Source organism: Neomonachus schauinslandi, chromosome 8, assembly GCF_002201575.2.
Source record: "Neomonachus schauinslandi chromosome 8, ASM220157v2, whole genome shotgun sequence".
Lineage (NCBI taxonomy): Eukaryota > Metazoa > Chordata > Mammalia > Carnivora > Phocidae > Neomonachus > Neomonachus schauinslandi.
This window is the reverse complement of record NC_058410.1, coordinates 106601209-106617986: the sequence shown is the minus strand read 5'-3', so window position 1 is coordinate 106617986 and position 16778 is coordinate 106601209. Positions and strand designations below refer to the sequence as shown.

The following is a 16778-nucleotide window of genomic DNA, read 5'->3' as shown; positions in this document are numbered from 1 at the left end:
ACAGGCCGCTGTGCCAGGGGACCCAGCTCTAGAGCAAGCAGCGGAGGGCTGGAATGTGCTCATGAGGGAGATGATGGTGGGTAGAAGGGACTGGGGGAGGCGGGGACAGCCAGGAGTCCTCGGAGGAAGCTGAAGAGCTGAGGGCTTGTCAACACAGGGCATGGGAACCCACTTGGCCCGGAAACTTCGTCTGGTGGCATTCATGTGGCCTATCACAAGAGATGAGTGACTCAGTGCTCAAGAACTGGCTAGAAATGGGCTCAAGCCCCCTGCACTTCCTAGGCAGCAAGCACACACCCAGCGGGAAGAGTCCATGAGCCTGGTTTATGACATTGGGGAGAACTCCTGTTCCCCCGCACTGAACACGGCCCACGGCGGTCATGAGACCACCGCTGCTGCTCAGGGACCCAGCCATCTTCCCGGTGCTTTTGCCAGGCGGGCTGGGGACACTGAAGTCGGTCCCACCGCCTCTTGCACCTGCCGGAGGAGCTGGGCCACCGTGGCGGGATGGGGCTGGAGTGCGGGCGCTCTGGTCACGTTCTCCGGGAGCCCTGCTCCCAGTCAGTGATATAGCATCAGAGGCTTTCTTGAGTAGGAGACGTTGTCTTTCAGGAGGGGTGACCCCACGGCCATGCGCACTTTGTTCCAGCGGTGGCCTTTATTATAGATGGGCTTGACAGAGCGTGGAGACCAGCGCGTCAGGTACCTGTGGAGGGTAGGGAGGTGGCTGTGAGGGCTGGGGGGTGCATGCTGGAGCTGGGACAATGGGTCGTGTCTCCTCGGGCCAAAGCCTTTCACCAGTTTCCCTTCTCAAGGAGCAGGGGCTTTTCCTGGGAGCAATGGCTGAGTGGTAAACAGATGGGCTGGGCTCTTGCTGCCGCAAGCGTGTGTGGCCAGGGTCAGGCAGCCCAGGGCCACGCGCTCCCTTGATCTTTATGAGTTGTCAATGTTTGTGTGTATACTTGCTGGGGGAGGAGGCGGAGGAAGAGGCTGCCCAGAAAGCAGATCATTCCTCTCTGGCCTCAGTCATGGGGAGAGGAGAGGCTGATGTAAGGCCTGGAGAGATCCTTCCCTCTTCCCCACTTGGCTCACTCTGTCACCCCAGCCTTCCAGGAGCTCCCCTGGGCGGCCATCGCTGGTGTAGGGCCCCTGCCCCTCACCCTCATAATGGGAGCCAAGGGTGAGGGCCCGTGGTACAGACCTAGCCCAGGAAGGTTCCTGTAAGTAGGAGGGGGGTGGGGAAAGATGGCTGCCGCCCACAGTCCTTTGGCCTCCTTTGGGGATGGCCAGGGCCCTGACAGTTCCCGGAAAAGTGGCTCATGCCGGCTGGGACTGGGGTTTACTCCATCCAGAATGCAATTTGGATCCTGTCCAGAGAGGCCCACCCTTCGTCCTCAAAGCTCAGCTATGGCAAAGCCAGGCTCCTCTCCTGCCTCCGCTCTAGGCTGGGGCTCAACCCAGCAGCCGCTAGAGACCCTCGCATGAGAGACTTTTTCATGTAAAAAATTAATCACCTTGGTTGAGAATTTTTAGATAAAACTAAAAAAAATGATTACTGATTTACATATTTCAACTGAGCTCCCCTTCCCTGGACCTTGGTTTCCTGCTCTTAGTCCTGAGCAAAGGGGAAAGGAGCAAAGGAGCTCTGCGAGGAAGTAAAAAGCTGTGGGAAGTGCTAGCCTACATTCCAAGTATGAGTGGGCAGGGAGGGGGTGCTCTCCACGTGTACTGTCCGTGTCAATGCCCCCTAACAGGGAGGCCTCTGTCCAGTGGGTGGGGCCGACGGCTGGCTTCTCTATGGTGGTGCCGGGCTAACAGAAGCGTGAAGGTGAAGGTGACGTGAGGGGAGCACCTGGCAGGCCCCTGAGCCAGCATCTCCCAGTTTTCAGAGGGGGTGGGGGAAGAAACAGAGAGCGGGAGCAGGCTCCCTAAAAGAAACGCGCAGTGGGATCAAAGACCCCGGGAGAGCCTGAGGCTGACCAGCTTGTCCAAAGCTGCTGCCCTCAGGCTGTTTTCCCCCTGCCCCGGAGAGAGCGGAGGGAAGCTGGGCTTCAGCTAGCCCTGGGCCTGATGGCTGTGCCACCCGAAACAGCCAGCTGGGGGCGGGGGGCGGTGGTTAGTGGCCTCCAGTTAGCTCTCGGGGCAACCCTCCAGCTCTAGGAAGAACCAAGCCTCCTTCATACCTCTCCTGAAGGGGCAGGGGAAGGAGGAAGTGTGGCTCCCTAGGGCCCAGCGGAGCCTGGGCCGGTCCACGGCAGCTCAAGGACCTCTGGATGGAATCATAAAGTCCCGTGATGCAAGAGAATCACACTCCTTCGTAGCCAGGACTCCCCCTCCTCCCTAGAGTGGCCTTTTGCAACCCAAGAGCCCCCACACATCATCAATCCTGTGTCACGTTAAAGGACACCGGATATATGGGAGGGAGCCTGGCCTTGCTTCAAAGGCCTGAGGGCAGGATGGATTATGTCCTTAGGCCTGCTGCTGTCTCTTTATAAGTCAGAAGGGAGGGTGGGCTCAACTTCCAAATGGTCCAGAGCACAAGCGGGAAAGACAGGAAGAGGTTAATATGTCCTGCTCCCCCAGGTTGCTGGCAGATGGCCCAGCTAGCCATGTGGGAGGTTCAGGTGGAGATGGGCATGGGGCCAGGGTGCTGGCGAGGTGTCAGTGAAGACCCAGCTCTGGCCCTGCACCCCCAGTCCAGCCATCCGAAGCTGGACTTGCCTGGCCCCCCACCCTCCGTGCCTGCATTTTGTTGGGGATCAGCCTTGGAGGTTGGCTGCGGAGGCGCTGTCTTGCCCTGCTTCAGCCATCTTGGGTCCCCTAGAGAGAGCAGTTACAGTAGTAGCTGGACAGACCGAAGACGGGAGGGGCCATTGACAGGGCGAACAAGAAGACAAGACCAGAATCAATTTTATAGACCTAGATCTACTCTTGAGCAGGGGCTATTGCAGATCTGGGAGGACATGAGTGTGGTCTTGTTGGGGCCGGGCCGGGGGGACAGGGAGCTCACGGCAGGACGGCTGTTTGAGGGTGAGATGGGAATCTGCTCCTACACCAGAGGGGGCCCCCGGCTTTGGCTGGAAGGCAGACTGATTGATTCCAGGGTCTGGGGGCGTTCCTCCACTCTACAAAAGCCCAGGACCTCCCAGCCCGCTCCAGGGCAGCTGTGCAGATTAACCGCACAACCCTAGGGAGCGCTATGGAGGCTGAAGTTCTGCAGTGCGAGACGGGCACAGCTATGTGCGGTGGCTCTACCCCAAAGAGCCCTCCCCTTTCTAAGGCCTCATTTTGCCCTTTAATAACCCCGTGCTGGGATACTGAAAAGTTTGTAGAAGTGCTCTGACATTCCCATAGCAACCCAGTATGATGTCATAAACCGGGGATTAGCACATTCTAATGCCCAACCGGCAGACCTTCTTACCCTTCGTGCCCCTGTGCCAAGTGCCCAGCCGGGAAGGGAAGAGGAGAGAGTCTGAGGCCAGCAGGGGAGACGCACAGAAGTGTGCACAGGATCCACCCAGTAGTGCTGGGACTGAAGGGGGTGGGTGCTCACGCGGGGAGGGATGGAACAGACAGCCAAGGGAGCACTCTAGCTTTCCTGGGCTGTGGGACGAGCTCCAGCCAGTGAGAGCTGAGGGCCTGCAGAATGCTCTGGGTGGCGATACCTGGCTTTGCTTACCGGTTGAGTTGGGGTTTGCTCTTCGGAACAAATCCTTCAGGAAGCTGAGGCCTGTGATTTGGGAAGAGACCTGAGTAGAGACAAGAGCACGTATGGGATGGTCTTGCAGCTCCCTCTGCAGCTCTCAGGGGTAGACGGAAAGCCCAAGGGGGGTGGGAGGCTGGCACTGGGGGGGTGAGTACAGTGAAGACTCTGGATGTTCCTATCTCTTCCAGGAGGGGCTGGACCAGGGGGCAGCCGGCAAGGGGTGGGATGGGGGGATGGCGCCTGTAGCCCTCTGCCCTCCTCTTCACCCCGAGAGGGCCTTCTACCTGCTCGGTGGGCCATCTTCACGCACTCCTCAATCTTACGGTGTTCTTCCTGGCACAGGCCTGTGATCCTTCGAGGCAGCATGCCTCCACAAGGCCGGAGGAACTGACTGAGCAGCAGAACATCCTAGGGGAAACGGAAAACTGCAGTCAGTCAGCCGGTGGGCATCTGAAACGGGGCACCAGGGCCTCGTGGCTTACAGGGGAGGCCGTCCTACCCCAGCACCCCAAGGGGTTGATGTCTCCCTTGGGAACCAACCAGGGACCACACCCTCTACACAGAGCTTTTGCACACTGGTCTATTTTTGCCCTAACAAAACCTAAATCCCAAGTTGGTAAGATTTTCCAACCCCAAGGGCTCCCAGCATCTCCATGAGAATCTTTGAGAGATTACAGAACAGAAACTCTTCAAAAAGTGTTCATCTTTAGAGCACGGGCAGCATCTCTCCTGGTAATGAAAGGCCTGTTATTCTCCTTGGGCGAGGTAGGGGGCGTGTCATAGATTTCCACACAAGGGGGAAAAACCACTACGGTTTCTACCCCTATAGCCTACAGGCCAGAATCCACACAGACAGCCCCTCCACCTCTGCAGTTCTCCTGCAAGTGCAGGCAGCGTACGAGCTGGGGAGGAGAGGATCGGGGTGGTGAAGTTAAGAGCCACATCTTCTAAGCCCCCGTGGCCAGATGTGAATGGATTCTCCGGCTTCCTCTGGACCATCAGACTGCTTTGGACGAGTCGAGGGCACAAGGATAAACACAGCCAAAATCAAGCCAAGAGATCACTTCCCCTTCCAGCTTTCATAGGGTGGCTGAGGGGGTTAAACAAAAGCCACGGCTTCCCCAAGGAGAGGGCGGCCCCGCCCACCGAGGGGCCCGCCATGCCCGTCTTCGCAGTCCTGTCCCACAAACCGATCTGCTGCCCTGGCAGGCGCCTCGCTGTATAACCGCAGATTTGTTTTAATCACTGGACAGCTCCTGAGGGACCCGGGCCCCCAATTCCCACCCCTGTAATCTTTAGAATCTGGTGAAAAGAACTTGGATTGGATTATCCAGTACTAATAAACTGGGCCCGCAGCCCCAGCCCCCCACCGTAGGCTGCCAAGCAAGCTGACAGCTTTGTGCAGCTCAGGCTAACGGTGTCCTGAGTGGAAAGGGGTAAAAGGAAAACAACTGTAGCCTTTACCTCGGGGGGGATTGGATTTCGTCTGTTGGATAAACACAGCCAAGTCCATTTCCTGGAAATGGCTGGTAGAAGGAGTGCCCCATGGTGGTTAGGCAGGTGTGGACTTCACTTCCCCATCTTCAGCTGGGATTCTAAGTGCGGCCACGACCCCACCTAACTTCTATGTCACAAGAAGCTGTGAACACTGTCCTGTGGCCTATAGGTTTCCTATTAGTCCAGGCAGCCATGAGCAGAAGGGCCGGGAGCAGAGTGAAAAGAGCACCCTCCTCCCCGCCCGGTGGCCCGGAGCCAAGGCTCCCAGCCCAGGAGATTAGTTGGGTCATTCTGTTCGGATCCCATGGGCATGTGGCCGCTCCTGCTCCCACCACCTGACCGGGACCTCTGCCTTTAGTCATCCCATTCCACAGAGCGGTACAGGGACAACTTGCAGGTCGAACTGGCCCAGAGCCTAATCACCTGAAACCTAAAAATAGGGTGCTTAATGTCACCAATAGAACCCTGAAGGACAAGTATGGATTTCTCTAGGTCTGCGTCCTTCCCCCAAGCCCGCCCTGTTTCTAGCGAGGATGGAGAGCAGTCGCCAGGATAGTAGGCTCTGCCTGGGTTTTGTATCCCTGGAGTTTATAGCCTGGCTCTGATATTAGCTGGGTGATCTGAGGCAAGTTCATCAACTTTTCATGCCTCGAAGTTCCTCATCTGGAAATCAAGGATGAAAACAGTACCTACTTCATAGGGATATTGTGAAAACCAAGTGAATGAGGGCCTGTAAATGTGTACCACAGTGCCTGACACGGAGCCTGCACTGTGGGGGTTCCCATTCTTAGTCACCATCAGCATCTTTCCGTGGAGAGAACAGAGAGAACAGGAGCTGGAGCAAACGGGAGTCTCTGTAGCTCCAGTATGGAGGGAGACAGTAACGTGTCCTCAGGTCACAGTGAGGACTCTCCAAATATACCCTCCTTATAAAAGGAGGAAAGCCAAATCCAGAGCCTGATTCCATCCGTTGGGAACACACCCTGCAAGATGGGGTTACAGGGCCCTGGTGGTCTGAACTGCATGCAACCAGCGCCATGATCTGGATTAGTGACTCTCAACCCGGGCGGCACTGTCGAATCACCTGGGGAGCTTTACAAATGAATGATGGCCAGGCTCCACCCAGACCAAGCGCAGTCAGTGTCTGCTGGTGGGGCCCGAGGAGGATTTTAAAGCTCCCTGGGGCAGCCGGGGTTGAGATGCAGCAGTGGCTGGGGGGTGGGGAAGCCGCTGAAGTGAACCAGGGACTGCAACCTCCACGACATGCAGAGCCAGCGTCTGCGCGCAGCTCAGCTCAGCTCACCTCATAGCCATACTTGTGCTTCAGGTTCCACCGGCAGATGGGGCACTGGCCAGAGGGGTTAGGGGGGTTTGGGCTTTCCTTGGGAGTCCCCGTTAACCGGCCTTCGATCTAGGAGGAAGAGAAAGACAGCCAGTGAGGGAGAGGGCATGTGGAGCCTCAGATCCTTGAGCAGCCCCCCAAATGGTGAGATGCCGGGGAGAGTTCATCTGTGGGGGCCTCTGTGGGAGTGGCTAATAGGTCTCTCCGCCTCCCCTGCGGCAGTGGTTCTGCAGCCATTGCATACTGGACCTCGGGGTGGCCACAGAGCCGTGACCTGGTGGCATGCAAGCGTCGTGGCAATTAGACAATGCTGGGGGCAAGAGGCAGCGGTTTGCTCTATCAGCTGAATGCTACCTTTCCTTCCTCAAAAACAAAACAAAACACCAGAACATTATGCTTCCCGCTCTGGAAAAAAGTCATACCTGCACAAGGTAGAAAGTTTCCAACGGTGCAGGGATACACAGTGAAAAGGAAGTCTCCCTCCCATCCCACATACCATGTCCTTCTCAGAGGAAACTGCCCTTTCCAGCTTCACGTGACAGAGGCCAGTCTATAGCAGTGGTTCCCAACCAGGCAGGATTTTGCCACCTCCCGCCTCCCCCCCGGCAGACACTGGACAATGGTCGGAGACATTTCTGACTGTCACGGCTGGGGGATGGGGTGCGCCGGGCATCCAGCATGGAAGCTGCTAACCATGCTGCCCCCCACGACAAAGCCCTAGCCAGCCCCAAAGGCCAGCCTTCGAGGCTGAGAGAGCCCACTCTACGCCCTTCCAAGCAGGTACCATGTGCATGCCTGCTTCCTTGCTCGCTTTTAGAAACACACATGGGAAGATATATTTGCCTGCCCTCCTCACTTTTATCATTTTGGATGCCACCTTTCAAATCCTGCTGAGGCCACGTGTGCAATGACCTCCGCCATTGCTCTGTATCCTGTGACACAGCCTTGGAATTACCAAGTGCAAGAAGCCAATGATCTGGGAGGCGGCTCTGATTACAAGAGGGGGAGTTTAGAAAGCCTTGCTGATTGAGGCCAGGGATTATGAGAGGGAAGTTGGGACAGGTCTGAGGCTTTGGGAGGGAAGTAATACTGTCTCCTGGGGGAGAAACTGGCAAAAGGGAAAGGGGGCTGTGCAGGGTCCTGCTACCTGACTTTCTGCCAAGGCCACCGCAGCCACGCCAGAAACGGAGAAGTGCACTAGGGAAAATGTGGAGGTGCATGCTGGGTCTTGGGAGGGGGTTACGGTGGGCCTGGCGGGGGACAGGGCTAACATTTATTGACTCCCCATTGCATGCCTGGCTCTGTGCTAATAACAGTTCAAACGTGTCACCTCATTTCACCCCCAAGACCTCGTGAAGGAGGATTCATGATCTTATGTTATAGATGAAGAAAGTGAGACCCCAAAAAGTGAGCAATGCCCGGTTAGCCGCAGCGATAGCTCTCCCTGGAGGCACGGATGGCCTTCCCTCCCCCATGGGTCTCACGGTGCCACGATGTCTCCATGTTCATTTTGCAAATAGCAGACTGACGCCTCACATGAGAAACACTCCATACTCAAAAGGCAGATATATTTTTCTCCACCAGCATGGAGTTCCTAGGGTGAATGCTTGTTTTGGCTTTGAATAAGGGAACCAAAAGAGGTGCCCAAAGGGGATGGGGGCCCCCTAAAAAGAACCGTTTTGAGGCTAAGCAGTGAAAAGGCTGAGGAGTATTCTGGGGAAGACTCAAAGAGGGAACCCTAAGGGCTCGTCCTGGGGTTAAGACTGCTTTGGGGGAGGACCGAGCTTGGCTGGCTGCCAGAAGGGTTAAATCCCTGGTTGACATGGAAGTTACGGAGGCTTCTGGGAGCTCCGTGGAGTGGCTGAGATTTCCTGGAAGCATGGAAGGCCATGTGAAAACAACGTTGTCTTTCAGGGATTATAGGATAATCTAGGCCCCATGACTCCCCGAGGAAGGGAGGTGAGATGGGCCCAACAAGGGAAACGGGGGAGTAGGTGGATGAAGAATCATTCTAGCTTTTTAACCAACAGACAAGCCAGGGTGCCGGCCAGTGAGCCCAGGGCCCAGAGAGTGTCACCTTTTAATGGCATCACTTAAGAAGTAGTTTGGTCCAGGCTCCCGGCCATGGGTCAACTTACTTGGGCTCTCTACTCTCACCACTGCCTTGGTTTCTCCTTTGGAAAACTGATTTATCCCCACCAAAGACCTCTGAGACCTTCCTTATCATACAAAAGGCCACTTTAATCAAACAACGGATGCCTCAGTCCAGGCACGATGACTGTTCCTGATTCAACCACATGACAGCACACAGCTTGAAAAACGTTAGACTGTGGGATTTATGGTGACAGAGGGAGCTGCTCCTGATGCCAGGAGTCCAGTTTGGGTTGGCCTTCCTCCTCCCCCCTCTCTGCCCCCCGGCAGCTCCAAGAGTTAAAGAGGTTGTAAGTGGCCAATTTGATGATACTTACTGTAGTCGTCTTCCCTTCTTGGATCTCCACCACTACAGAGATAAAGGGGAAAAATCAGGTCAGCCATTTAATAAGGAACAGGGAGTTTCAAATAACAGCTCAAATTCTACACATGCAGAAAATCGGAGCCTTCAGTCTGCACTCTCCCACGGTCCCCACCTGGGAAAGAAAGCGTGCGGGGTTCATCTCCAAGTGCTAAGGCTCTATGCCCTCGAGGCTGGGTGGGGGCAAGCCTAGATGCCCAAGTAATACCATCTCTCTGGGATTAAGGGTCTCTACACTGTTTTTGTCTTTCTAAGCCAAGATTCATCTTGGTTCTAAACCAAGGGAATTGGCAAGATCCTGCCCTCCCGTGGCTAGCAATAATGACCTCAGAGTTAGGCTGGGTGGGAGTGGAAGCATCTAAAAGACCTTCAAAAGTACCCACTGCGTGTGTCCTTTCATGACGAGAATCACACAAACATGGCTTCTGACCCTGAAGAATGTGCAGTCTCTGATACAGGCTTGAACTAAGGCTGCTCCAGTGGCCCCGGGGCAGATAAGGAGTGAGAGCAGCTCACCCGCAGAACTCGGCTCGGGGAGCCGTGCTAGAGCTCTAAGAGGCAGCTGTGTGAGTTAAATCCTCTGCCCTTCTGCACGCGGCTCGTGCAGGGTGCACTGTGCCACGCATGTACGTGGGAGCAGGTGGGGGCAGGGGTGGGGGAGAGGGGCCTGCAGACGCCGGCCCGGGCTGAGTTCTCAGGAGAGCGCTGCAAGTGCAAACGGAGGGGGGCTCCCTCAGCGCTCTGCCCGGAGAACTCAAGGGCAGGACGGTAAGTCGCACACATCCCTCAGGCTGTATGTATTTCCTCGCTTATTTCACCAGGATAAAGAATGACAACTTCAAGAATATTCCAAGGAAGAACCAAGCCAATGGCGCACGTTTGGCCAATATAATCAAACAAAGTTCTTGGAGCTTCCCCCTTGTTCTCCAGTGTCTTTAGAAAGAGAGGAGCCACTGCGGTTAGCGTGGGAACCGGCACGCAGCAGATGCTCAGTCAATGCTAGCTAGCACCAAGACCGTGAAACGGTCAGCACGGCCCCTTCTGACTGCTAATCACTGCTACACAAAACCTTGGTCTGCAGAGCTAGACTGCAAACTGTCTCCTTACGTACAAACACCATATCGAAACAGCAGCCGGGCTCCCACAAGTAGTTTTACTCAGCTTCAGCGAGGCAAGAAGTAGTGCAGCTTAGAAAGAGCCTAAGGTTCCGGGGGGTGGGGGGGGGGGCCTGGGTGGCTCAGTTGGTGGAGCGTCGGACTCTTGGTTTTGGCTCAGGTCATGATCTCGGGGTCATGAGATCGAGCCCTGCGTCTGGCAGAATCTGCTTGAGATTCTCTCTCTCCCTCTGCCCCTCCCCCTATGCTCTCTCTCTCTAAAAATAAATAAACAAATCTTAAAAAAAGAAAGAGCCTAAGATTCTTAATGTTAAGAATCTAGTGAAAGTTATGGACCTTTTCCTGGAAATATATTCATAAGCACACATACAATCAAACATGTGTACCTAAATGGTAATGCTGGTTTTCTCTCGGTGGTGGCAGTACGTGATTTTTACTTTGTTCTTTATGCCTGCCTGGATTTTCTGAAGTTTTTAAAATAAACATGTACTGCTTCTGCAATAAAAAATAAACAGTAAAAAGAGAGAAAGAGAATGAATGTCTAAGAAAAAAGTGAGGCAACTCTAACCCAACCGGAGGCCCTTGGCAGCATCTGTGATCACTGAGCTCTGTGACCAACACCTAATTGGACACAGACTGCCTGGAATTGTCCCCCATTTGTTTTCTGCGCAAGGCCATTCATAAAGCCTCATTACTCCAAAACAACCAACCTGAGAGCCCCTCAGTGTTCCAACTCCACAGATACACACAAAGAAGCCACGATGGCCAGAAAGGCCCTGAGGCTTTCTCCAGAACACTGTAGTTAACTAATCAATTCAAAGACAAACTAGTTTTCTCCCTGTAAGAGAAAATGCGTCACCCCACACACGGATCTACTTGTTCGGAACGCAGACCAGCCTAAACGGGATGTGGGTGAGACTCAGCCTGGTGCTCAGTCGGGAGGCCTGCACAGCTGCGGGGGGGGACAGTCACTGGAATATGTCAACCTACAGACATGGGGGAGCAGAAGCAGGGCAGAGCCCCAGCTCAGCAGGGCTTCCAGGCACCCCGGAAACTTTGCAAAAAACCAACCTGGGAGAGGGATGGAAGGCAACCAAATCTAAGCAGCAACAGGTGAGGGGGAAGTTTCTAAGAATCTGGGGAGGAAACAAAAGGAGAGACACATTCCTGGTACCACTTGAGCCAGCAGGAGAAGATGGCCTGAAACAAAAAGCGGATAAACATGTGGTTCCCCTCTCTGTGGAGGCACTTGGGTCCTAACCATGAGGTAAACAAATCTAACAAAACACACATCACTCCCGGCAAAGAACCAAACCCTGAAGTCATTCCATTGGCCCCTGGAAAAGAGATCAAAGCTTATGGCCACCTCCACTGTTTGCCAGCTCCCCACACGGCAACCCTGAGCCAGTGAATCATCTTACTGTATGCCAGGGGGTAAGACAATAGGCAGATGCTTATCTACTACAGACAATTTGTCAAACCAGAAAGAATGACCTGAGAACTCTTACAAGATTGAGAGTGATCAGGGCGGTGTCTCAGTGCAGGGGCAGGAGGCCTGGGTGGAACCTCAAGAAGCCCCTAGATTTTAAGCCTCTGAAAACAGGAGATAGGAATCAAAATAGTTTTGCTTTCCAGTGTGCATACAAAAACAGGTCAAAACCAAACCAAACCTGAGATCCATTTTGTCCCTGGCCTCCTCACCACTCAAGATGGGGGTAACCATGAAAAACTGGACTAAGACATTTAGGTACTGACAGACAACTTGTTTAGAAAAAGGTGGAATCACCCTTGTGTTCTGAAATATGGCTATTATGATGTAAACTAAGGAAAAACATGAAACTGGAGTTTCTAAACTGGAGTTAGGGGCCAAATCTTCTAAGACTGGCACTTCTCTCATACACATCAAATAACCCGTCCCACGTGAGACAACACATTTGCTGAGCCCCCAGGGAGTACAGCCCGGCCCCACCCACTGTGGAGGGCTACAAGAGAATAGGAAGACAGTCTTTACCCTAGAGTAGAAAAGGGAACGAAACCAAGTATGAGAACTTCAGTACAATAAAAGTCTACGCCTCGTAAAGAGGTCCTTTGAGTACTTCAATAAATACTCGCTTAGGATGGAGTCCAAGATAACTGAACTGTAACAGTCTAGAGCAAACAGTGCTGGGCTGAGATTGTAGTGAACGCAGAAAGACCTCGATGGCCACATAAACACACACACAGTGAAATGCAGCAGTATCAAGACCCAACTGTCTAGTGAAGGAGAAAGGGAGGACTCATGAATGATGTGGAGGGCGCGGCTATAGGAAGTGCCCAGAACCCAAGTCCTTCTTGGAAAGGATCCATGGAAACCAAGTACCAAGCAGAGAATGACAGAACAGAGTCACTGATGGCTAAAAGGCACAACTCACAAGTCTTGGCGGAGGACCAGAGAGTGGAGTGTGTGTTTGGGACATGTGGCTGCACTTCCGGCCGTTGACTACTTTTCTCAAACTCCTTCCCCACTTCCCTCTGTTCATCTTTAATTCTACTACTCAAGTTTTCTGATTCTCCAGTCATCTACCCCGTTCTTTCCCCTGGACTCTGAGGGAATGTCCCTCTGCACTAGGCTTTTTCCACTAGCAGGTTCCTTTGGACTATGTCCCTTGAAGTCTTTGAAGCCCCCAACTCACACACTCCCCTCTCAAAGCTTTTAGCTACAGGGCTGCCCATCCTGCCAGGTGCGTCCTTGTCTGAAATGCTAGGTCCTCCAGAAAGCCCCTCAGCCAACTGGAAGAGATGAAGAAAATTCCCTTCAGCTTTTACTCATTTCAACACGCTCTGCACTAGTTTCCGACAGATGTGCCCTGTTAATTCAGAGAGTCATATGTGTTTTTGTTTTAAATACATTTCCTTCCCAAGAGTGAGAAGGCAGGAATGAGATCTAACACAATCTTTCCCATAAAAAGCACTAGACCGTCTTCAGCAAGTTAAATGATGAAAGCTTTCAGGTGGGAGAACCACAGGGCAGCCCTCCCATGGCGTCTTAGTGGTGGAGAGGGAGGAGTGCTGGTTCTACTTCCAATGCCACCACTTACTAGCTGGGTGATCCGGGGCAGCTACTGAACTCCTCTGGGCCAGATTTCTTCAGTAATTTGTCAGTAATATCTGCCTTTAAAGACTGTTGAGAAGACGGAATAAACGTATGTGGAAAACCTAGCACAGTGCTTGCAGCAGGCACAGACTAAACCCCAATTTCCATTTTTGTCTTCCTTCACTTTTGTTCCTTCCACTATCCTTCTTGCCTTTGTGTGTCCCTCTTATCAAACTTTCAACCAGGCTTTCTCAATAGCAGCACAACTGACATTTCAGGCCAGGTGATCCTTTGTTGGGGGCGGGGGGGGGGGGCGTCCTGGGCACTGTAAGATGTTGAGCAGCATCCCTGGCCTCTACCCACCAGATGCCAGGAGTACCAGCTGTGACAACCAAAAATGCTTCTAGACATTGCCAGATGTTCCCAGGGGACAAAACTGCCCCCCAACTGAGAACCACTGCTTTAGCCTGAGAGTCTCTACAGGCAAGAGCACGGAATGCTGGGTGCTCATAAACTCTGACTAAAATTAAGTAATGCTATTTGATACTCTTGAATATTTTCAGCAAACATCCAGCTTCCTGCCCACAACTTTAAATTCTGTGTGTACAATATTGTTTGGGTGTCAAATATACCAGCCGGGACCGGGCGGTCAAAATTAACTACATATTTAATATTTTACAGCTTACACATAGAAGGTAGTATATCAAGACAAAGTTTTTTCATTTAAAGGCTTTGAAGACAGGTGGTTCTCAAGCAGAATAAAGAATACGGTAGTGCCTTCATGTAAGATCACATCAATTCAATTATTTAGCTTTTAGGTCTGACAGCAAGTAACAGAAGAGTTACCAACCCAGGTATTTATGGAAAGAAGTTCAAAGACCCATCTGATCATACAGCCCATCATTTCACAAAATCTCCAACTGAAAAAATTCCAATCTCAAATATTCTTTTGTAAACAAACAAACAAAAACTATTCCTCTCCCCCATTCTCTGGGAACATAGCAAAGAACTGTTTTCAACTCTGAATTTCACAATGGATATGTAAATTACAGCTATTAGAGCTTGACACTTCGGAGACACCCTCAAAAATGTTAAGGGTATATGCTTATTTTGCAGCAGGGTATAGATGAAACATCTTACCATGTCCTTCCTATCATCAGCATGATCTCTTTGGTACCTTTCTTTATTAATGGATTAGCTTATCTAATATTAACCAGGCAGTATCTGGATTTTGTCGTTCTTTCTACTATATGTTCCATCTTCCCTTCATAGCTAAATTCTTCTAATATACCTATTTTCATTTCTTCATGAAATATCTCTTTGATTTCCCCAAACTGGGATCCAGCCCTCCCTTCCCCTGAATCTGCCAGATGGAGGTCGAGTCCAGCTGGTTGGGCTGCGCCTGGGCCTACAAGGAGCCCTGTCTGCCACTGCTGTTTGAAAGCCAAAACAGCTTTCTTTCTGAGACAAATCCAATGGACTCCTCTTTAGGTTCCTCTCTTTGGACTTTTCTGCTCCCTCTGACAACAATGATCACTCTTTTCCTCTCGGCACCTCTCAACTTTAAAGGATACGCTGGCCAATACCATGGCAGAATCTTAAAAACAAACAAACCCACATCACTTCTTTTGCACATCATTCATCCATTCTGGCTTCCAGCAGTGCACAAAGGAAGGCTGCGTCCTGACAGACCTTTTCACTCTTTGCGAGATTCCATCCTTTTAAAAGCCCGTTCAGGGGCGCCTGGGTGGCTCAGATGGTTAAGCGTCTGCCTTCGGCTCAGGTCATGATCCCAGGATCCTGGGATCGAGCCCCGCATCGGGCTCCCCGCTCAGCGGGAAGCCTGCTTCTCCCTCTCCCACTGCCACCTGCTTGTGTTCCCTCTCTTGCTGTCTCTCTCTCTCTCTGTCAAATAAATAAATAAAATCTTAAAAAAAAAAAAAAAAAAAGCCCGTTCAAGACACATTCCCCTCATTAAAACTTCCAATTGGGTTTCTGTTTCTGGTAACCAAATCTCCCTGTAGTTAATCATGTAAATACCTAACTTGCATTTATTGGACAGTATACATATCATCTCTTTAGAACCCAACTTCTCAGGAAAAGGGCTGAATTTTCTTTTTCCAGAACCCTTTGACAGTCTGAAGTACAATATCTGGCCTTCAGTAAGCTCCCAGTTCAAGGCTATAATCAGGCTGCCTTTCAAGGCTTAAGATTAATGAAAAGGAGAACCACCATACAGCATTTGTCTGTTTCAGCTGTTCGATGGCTTTTCCACCTTAGCTTCCCTCTGGGAGACTAGGGGCCGGGGCAGAAAAAGACGCCATCAGAGCACAGCATTTTCAGATGAGAAACTGGAAAGGGAGGCCCTGAGAAGGATAGCCACATGTCCTTCTCTCATGGTCCAGGGATTTTTTTTTAACAAAGGAGGCGGCGGCTGAGAGAATACGGAAAGCAAAACTAACACGCTAACCTTTACCAAAAACTTTTCTGAATCCCGGGCCAGGTTTCTTCCTGCCCCTGCTAACTAAGCAGGGCTTTCTTTCCGTCCTTCCCCGCCCCCACCAGTAAGAACACTCGCGAGCGGTGGGAGGTCAAGATAATAGCATCAAGGTCTGGAAAGGGCTTTCAAGCACCCCGGGAGCGCCAGCATCTCCCGGGTTTCAGAACCGCGCGAAGGAAAGGGAGGGAGGGGAGCACACGGGGGCTGGAAAAAGCAAACTCCACTGATCTTTTCCTCAACCTTGGGAGATAACCGGGACCCAGGACTAACCTTCCCTGAACCCGCGAGCTGGAAGCCGAGCCCAGCTGGTCGCGATCGGGCCAGCCAGGAGCCCTCGGAGCAGCCGTCCAAAGGGATACACCAGCACATTGAGGGCCACCATCTTGAAAACCAACGGTGACCTCTTGTGCACTTCCGCTTCCGGAACGGCGCGCGCGCAGCCGCAGTGGTGAGCAGGAAGTGTGCGGCTGTGGGCTTCTGGCTCGGATGCTCTCGCGCTTCCTTTTCCCTAGTCTGTCCCACGGAGGGGTAAGCCTAGAGATTTCTGTGTTAAGCCTGTGCTTCGTTCTGAAGGTCTAGGGCAGGTGTTCTGGCTCCCGTCTGCCGGTCCTCGAAGTGTCAGGTCGCTTTCGTACCCTCACAGGCTTCCTTTGTAAAATCACATACACCGCCCCTATTTACTTAAAAGCTTTTTCTTCAAGTCAGATGTGGATTTTCTGCCTCTTATGGCTAAGACTAGACCTGTACAGTAGAGTTTGAGATTGTTAGGACTCTAGTTCTGGAACGTCAGGTATCAGGCAGACCTGGGATAGAATTAATTCCTAACTTCTCCACCAATCTGTGTCCCCCCCCCCCCAAACACACTTGTCTTTCATTCTCCTATACCTAACACTTACCTTTGGCCCCAGGGCCTTTGCATAGCTATTTCCTCTACGCGCTCTTTGGCCACCTGCTAAACTCCTCATTTCTCAGAGCTCAGCTCAAAATTCACTTACACATTAGAGTCTTCCTTAACCTCCCTGTTACTGGCTCT

The 16778-nt window shown here is 52.3% G+C and overlaps 1 protein-coding gene across 1 annotated transcript; it reads right to left on the bottom strand.

The window, feature by feature from the left end:
- Nucleotides 1–130: 130 nt before the first annotated feature.
- MRPS18A (mitochondrial ribosomal protein S18A) lies at nucleotides 131–16136 on the bottom strand. The gene is made up of 6 exons (XM_021691878.1): nucleotides 16016–16136; nucleotides 9014–9045; nucleotides 6507–6614; nucleotides 3991–4114; nucleotides 3680–3749; nucleotides 131–706 (listed from the first exon to the last, which is right to left on the bottom strand). Exons 1-6 carry the CDS (start codon nucleotides 16125–16127, stop codon nucleotides 562–564), a joined length of 591 nt encoding a protein of 196 aa, XP_021547553.1. The 5' UTR covers nucleotides 16128–16136; the 3' UTR covers nucleotides 131–561.
- Nucleotides 16137–16778: the final 642 nt, after the last annotated feature.